The sequence below is a fragment of the Centruroides sculpturatus genome, unplaced genomic scaffold (assembly GCF_000671375.1).
Source record: "Centruroides sculpturatus isolate CEXI.00-Female unplaced genomic scaffold, Cexi_2.0 scaffold221, whole genome shotgun sequence".
NCBI classification, from domain to species: domain Eukaryota; kingdom Metazoa; phylum Arthropoda; class Arachnida; order Scorpiones; family Buthidae; genus Centruroides; species Centruroides sculpturatus.
Window position 1 is genome coordinate 741545 of NW_019384612.1, and position 6769 is coordinate 748313.

The 6769-nt window shown below is 33.5% G+C and overlaps 1 protein-coding gene across 2 annotated transcripts; it reads right to left on the reverse strand.

The window, feature by feature from the left end:
* Nucleotides 1–2128: 2128 nt before the first annotated feature.
* LOC111625276 lies at nucleotides 2129–5769 on the reverse strand. 2 transcript variants are annotated; one of them, XM_023368383.1, is made up of 2 exons: nucleotides 4019–5769; nucleotides 2129–3716 (listed from the first exon to the last, which is right to left on the reverse strand). In XM_023368383.1, the coding sequence occupies exon 2, from the start codon at nucleotides 3515–3517 to the stop codon at nucleotides 2183–2185; it is 1335 nt and encodes a 444-aa protein (XP_023224151.1). In that variant the 5' UTR covers nucleotides 3518–3716; nucleotides 4019–5769; the 3' UTR covers nucleotides 2129–2182. The 2 variants fall into 2 exon arrangements, with proteins under 2 accessions (XP_023224151.1, XP_023224150.1); XM_023368382.1 differs by having other exon boundaries at nucleotides 2129–3761.
* Nucleotides 5770–6769: the final 1000 nt, after the last annotated feature.

The following is a 6769-nucleotide window of genomic DNA, read 5'->3' on the forward strand; positions in this document are numbered from 1 at the left end:
TCAGGGGTGGCCAACCTTTTGCATACAATGCGCCAATTTTCTGACAGACGAGTTCAGATGCGCCATATAAATCGGACACTTTATACAGTCTTACGTTCAATGTTAGGGGTTGATAAATAGAGATAAGAATAAATCTGCTTCGCTTAGGGGAGAAAAGGGAATAACTTAATCACGCATTTGAATTAATTAATAAATTAATTAATTCAACTGCTGACAGTTTATTGAAGCACCAATTTACAATAGTCAGCAATGATCTACTGTACGAGAGGGTGATTGCTTGGTGATGGTGCTATAGCTGCCAGAGTCTTGTTTGGTGAAGATTACTACGCACCACAATTATTGGTACCGAGAACGAGATGAGCTTGGAATAACTTTAATCACAATAAATGTTTTCAACCATTTACACGCCTGTAAACTGATCGGAAATAAAGATCGCAAGACTCACAATACATGCATACATTGTAATTTACTATGTGGAGAACACTCATTTTATCTTCAAAATAGACTGTAACGAATTGTGCAACAAATGAACTCGCCAAGACAGACTGTAAAAAATTTATTTTTCTATATAATATTTTTAATTGCAAAAAAGCCAAATCTGGCAATTTTGCTCAGATCTAACTGAAGCGCCACTTGTAATCGTCTAATGCGCCACGTTTTGGCCACCCCTGCTCTACTGTATTATTAAACGTAACCGATGACGTAAGTGGAACGTCGCCAAAAGTATTAAGTGATAAATGATAAATATGCTTTTTTTAAAAAAATGTTAGTAGGATTAAATATTAAATTTTTTAACATTTAAAAATATCGATTCGCTTTTAAAATTATCGTTATAAAAACTTTAAAATTAATTATCATCGTCCCACGAGAGGGCGCGATTCCTGGATTGTGTTTTACTGTTGCCAGGAATAAGTTAGATTGGAGCAAAAACGTCCCATTTCTTGAAATTAATTAATTACGTCTTAATTTTTTTGCAACCAGTAAATGTAATAGTTTAATAAAAATAATTCAAACATTTTTTAATATTTTTTTCATTTCTTTCTGTTTCAAAATTCTGAGTCCTTGGGAGGTCATTTTTTGACCGATTGCCATACTTTCCTTCTGTTATGTATAACAGCCGGGAAAGTAAAAAAAATATTATGGACATAGCGTCAGAGAAAAGTGGCAGGAGCTCGTCGTAGAGTGAGGAAAATCGGCCATTTAATAATTGATTCAGCGCGTCAAGATGACAGAATTATTAATTAAAATACTTTTCTGAATTAACGTCACGCAATTAATCAAAAATGATGACATATTTTAGTTAAAACGTAACAACATTTACGTAATTGTTAGAGATTCCTCTGTTAACAATAACAAAAATTCCGGTAAAAATTAAAAAGCAACAATGGTGTCAATAAGTAAAGACAACGAATCTGGAACTTGCTCGTATGCCAGGATGCAAATAGAGAAGAAACGAGCCATCCCAAGAGGCCGATGTCCCCTTACCTTCATTATTACGTCTCCGAGCTTCCAAAACTTAGAGCATCCGGAGTAAGGCGAAACACACAAGTGGCAGAGATATTGGGGAGAAAATGGAAACATCTGGATTTCGCTGCAAAGAAGCCTTACATTGATATATCAAGAATGGAATGGGAAATATATAAAAGGGAAAAGTCTCTTGTAAATTCCTTCGTAACATCTGAAAATGTTTGCACATTTCAAACTTTCTTTTCTAATCCGGAAGAAACAACTAGTGCAGGAACAACAGGAGAAAATACCGAATCAAAAATGTGGGTTATACAAGAAAGATCCGGATATTCGATAATAACAGAAGAAGTTGGCACAGATGAAATAATTAACAGAAAGAGACATTAGACAGAATTAGATAACCCAACAATTAGGGTATAACGTTTTGCAGGGCTTATCACACCAAGGCCGACTGGAAGAAGGACCAGAACTTTATAAAAAAGGTTTGGTCTTTAATAATCACATATCAAATTTAGGTAAGTATGCATTTCGGGTACAAGGACCCCTCATCAGCTTACAAACACATGGCAACAACGTAACAAATACAATACCAATAACCTGTCGGTACAACGGGGTAATCAACATATGCAGTGCACTGCATNTTTTTATTGTTATGGTTAAATACATTTTAAAACTTTTTGTATATACTGTAATATTTCCAGTAAACCATGAATACTTAATAAGTCTTTGGCTTCTGTAAATAATCAGTCATGAAAGATGATGTTCTTTTATTAAAATTTTTCTGGATGTTTTCAGCTTCCTTCTTTTTTGCTTCCTCTTGCTTTTGAACACTTTTAACATTAACAAGCATGACATGTGCTGCCCGTATTTCATTCATATTCTTGCTATTAATGGCCTTCTCCAGTTTTTTCTTTGCTGCTTCTAACAAAACCTGGCCTGTCTCATGTATTTCACTTTCTTCTACTTTTTTCTGTTTTAAACTCTGCTGCAGTGCCATAATCTTTTCCTTGACATGAATAGCTCTCTTTTGATGTTCTTCAAAATTTTTCTGTGCTTCCTCTTCTGCTCTTTTTTTCTGTTTCTCTTTTTCTTTTAACTTCTTTTCATTTTCCAATTGATCTTGATAATTTCTATGTGCTGAGGCAGCTAATTTCAGTAAATCCTTTGTAATAGGTACAAGGTGTGGGCTTTGGTCATGCATGTTTAGTCCCTCCTTAACAATCAAAAGTGAATTAAGCATTCTTTCTGACATTGATGCTCTATGAGGAGGAAGTGCTCGGTGTGAAATCGAAAATCCCCGTTTCACATCAGCATTGCCATGAGAGAGAGTCAATGCTGATTTCACCAATTTGGTTACACTGGGATATCTTGCATTCCCAAGGGAGTCAACCAATTTAAAATACTGACTCCAATAAGAATCAATTCTCACATCTGTTGAGTCTGTCAAATCACTCTCAACTCGCTCAAATTGAAGTAGACGCCACTCATCCTGCAAAGTATCCTCAGCAATGTCACATGGAAGAGCTCTTGCAATGCTTACAATGTCCTTATAAGTGCTTTTTTCACTAATATTACTTGGTTGAAGACATGTCAATGATTTCAACAGTTTGCATTGAATTGGAGCTTTTTCTATCATATATATGGAAGCCACAACATAGTGTTTCTGTAAGCAACTGCGAAAATGCAATTGATCTTTTTGAGATAATTTACTCAACTCATTAGAAACCTCAGCACTGCAAATAATTTCCTCTAATGGCAAAAGATTTGTCTTGTCAAATAATTTCTTTGGATTTAATACATTACTATCAGGCATAGCAGACTTAGACTGAATGACAAGCTTCAAAATATCTACTTTCAAAATTCTAGTAACTAGCTTTAGAAGCAAGTCCCACAGCTTGCTGTACAGGAGATGTATTAGAGGTTCTTCTCTTTGAAAAAATGATGTATATTTTGTGAAAATTTCTGCACTTGAAATGCCTTGTAGTACTTCTGCTTTCATGGAAGGAATCTTCAACAAACAAGATATACTTCTGTACAAAACACTTGACATTATGCTTTGTTTACTTGAAGGAATATACTTTAGGAAGTAGTAAGTTATGCCCTCCCACTGCTCAATTAACCTTGATGCTGCATCATGGAATGTCAGCCAACGTGTTGTTGAATGTTTTATAAATCTATGCTTAGACAACTTGAGCTTTTCTTGCACAGCTTCATAATTTTCCCACCGAGCAGGCCATCCATCAAAAAATCTGTAAACTGCCACAATAAGTTCTGATGCATCTTCACCCAGTTCACTTAAAAAAAGCTTATAGCATTATGAAATTTTGTAATCTATTTTAATAAATAGTCAAAAAGCTTTCAAAACAAATTTTAAAAGTCCAATAACAATTATAAATAAATTTTATACAATATATAAATGTAAAAAACAATTTTCACACATTTTCTTTCTGTTGCTTTCTTGTAGCTAATAGAAAACAATCACGCAATATTAAATTTTTACCATTTTACAAACTAAATAAACTTGCGCGGTAAATATACATACATCACGTACTTAGTCTACGGAACGGCGTCCAGCACTATGTCGTCACCGCGTGCTTCATGTGCCCGACCGGAGCGGGATCCCCGGTTACTTTTCTGTACTTGAAACCCGAACACGTCGCAGACTGGTCCTTCCACTTGTTACAGCATCGCTCCATCTGCCTGAATACATTCTGGCAGGCTTCTTCTTGATAATTGTTAGCTGAAATTTTTAAAAAGTGTGCTTAGTAATGTTATAATAGTGCCAAAAATTTTACCAACATACAATAAAGACATATAACTCATACTTTAACCGAAAATAATTTTCTAAAATTCTAAGTGTTATATTAAATTCTACTACACAGCACAAAAGAAAAAAGAAATGTTATTTCTGTAATTATGATGAAACTAAAACAAGTGCATTAGCACCAAACGATCCACCAAATTATCAGTCTATTTTTTTGGCTATGTTAATCATTAGATGCACATTAAAGCACTTAATACGTTCCTTGGAACAGTTTGATTCGGCCAAAAGTGACCATACAGATTCAATTGTAAATATGTACGGCAGTACAGTCCGTACAGTTAATACAGAAAAATATCCAATGCTTATTCAGAGGGTGCCGTAACACTACCTTTATAACATTAACATATTTAACAATCTAACTGCCAGATGTGTCTAACACTGGCTCTAATAAAGAGAAAGAAATAAATGACAAACTTTCAAATGATAATTCATTGACACAGTTTAAATTTATAAGTGACTTCTAATATTTTGATTGATTTCTTATAATTATTAAATTATAAAAATTCTACTTTCGTAATTATTTTATTTTTGACTCAAACGTAACAGATTACGTAACTTTTAAGTCATGCAAAGATGGACTAAGGCCAATAAAATTTGGTAGTTATCCAGCTCATAATCGGTTAAAAGATTATTATATCGGACAAATACTTCTGCTTAATTAATTAATTTCTATATTATTCGGGTAGCACCTTGAAAAAACATAAGAGTACCACCCGTACAATAAATTCATGTTTAAAGATAATATTTGTCACGTTAATTTCATATCCAGACCAGTATCATTCTCGAGTTATAAAAATAACCGATTGTAAGTACAATTTTGAATCTAGTACACCTGAGATGTGACTAGATAAGTTTCATTGGTTTATTCCTTTTAACAATTGCACACTTTTGAGTCTCTCCTGCCAGTCTGTAAAGGATGCAAATGCCCCAAAACACAAAATACATTCTCCAGAGAAGGCCAGTGGTTTTCACCAACGACAAGCTAGATAGGTTCCGACAAACTCCAAATACAATTATTAATAATAAATCTACACCAGACAATCTGCGAAATTATCAGAGGATGATTAGGCTAAGTTAATTCGACAGATCTTCCAACTTTAATCAAAAATCAGGTTTTTCGAGTTGTCGTTTATATAACAAGTCTACTATCGAAGAGGATAGAATGTTACTCCTTCATAAAAGTACATATAACCTATTCATATTAAAAGAAAGACAATTTTTAAAATGCAACTGCATCCTCATCAATGATGTAAAAATGTAGTGGTAGTATTACAAAGAATTCACATAATTATCTCCGATGTATTTAAATTTCCTCGACTCATTCTATATACTGTATATATTAAGTTAATATCAAACTGTACTAGAAACCCGACCCAGTTTTTATTTTAAATTGTTTTTCCAGTTTGCTAATCAAATATTTTTAGACTGCTCTTATAACTGCACTAAAAATATTTTAATTTCTTTATTCGAAATTAATTTCTCCGTACAAAATAAAAGAATTATGTAAATGAAATTCCATATTCGATTAAATGATCGAATGGTATCTTTTTATAATTTAATTATTTTCTCGAATCGGCTAATAAAGTGATTTATATTACGATTTGAACAATAAACGACATCAAAGGTTAAATAATTAATCCAGTTTAGAAGAAAGAAAAGATTTTTTTGGTATAAATTATTTTTGCGCACATTTTCGGTGCAACTACCGGAAGGCGCATAAGAGAAATTAAGACATATATTTTTCTGTTGGGATAAATATTCAATATTTTGTGGTTTCTACTAACAAAGCAAGCAAAAATATTGTAGAATTAACACATTTTCTTCATTTCTCTTCCATAAGTGTGCAGCCCCAAAAAATGCATTAAACAATCCTTATTCTTCTTTCGGTACACATTTACATATTTCCATAAATATTTTACACGCTAAAAGACAAAAGAGTGACGAGAAAAGTATTATTAAATGCTTGTTTTTTTTTATGTAACTTGCTTTGTCTTCAAATTTCATCCACTTCTAATCCGGACGAAAGTCCGAAACTCAAGATCATGCCAAAGTCCAATGACAATGCATCTTAATTAATGTTTTAAAAGTGGGGAGGAAGGCTCCACTCCATCATCCTTTCCACTCTAAAACCTTAAATACACAACTAAATCTAAAATCAAACTTGTGTGGGGGAGTGTGCGTATGTGTGTACACTGTAATGATGTATACGGTAGGGTGACTCCATCCTCATCCTCATCCTCTGCATCCCAATCTCCAAAAAGACGACCAATAAAAGCATTTCTTCTTAAGAAGTGAATTAAAGGAAGTGTGATTGAAAAACAGATGAGGGGACATGTGTAATGCTTTTCATCACTGCACATTTACTCAATACAGTTGACCCATCCTATAACACTGTTGATAATTCCGTTTTATATGAATTCCATGTTGTACGAGTCACTTAGATTTTACAAATACGCGAGCCGTTCACAGCCCGCCACA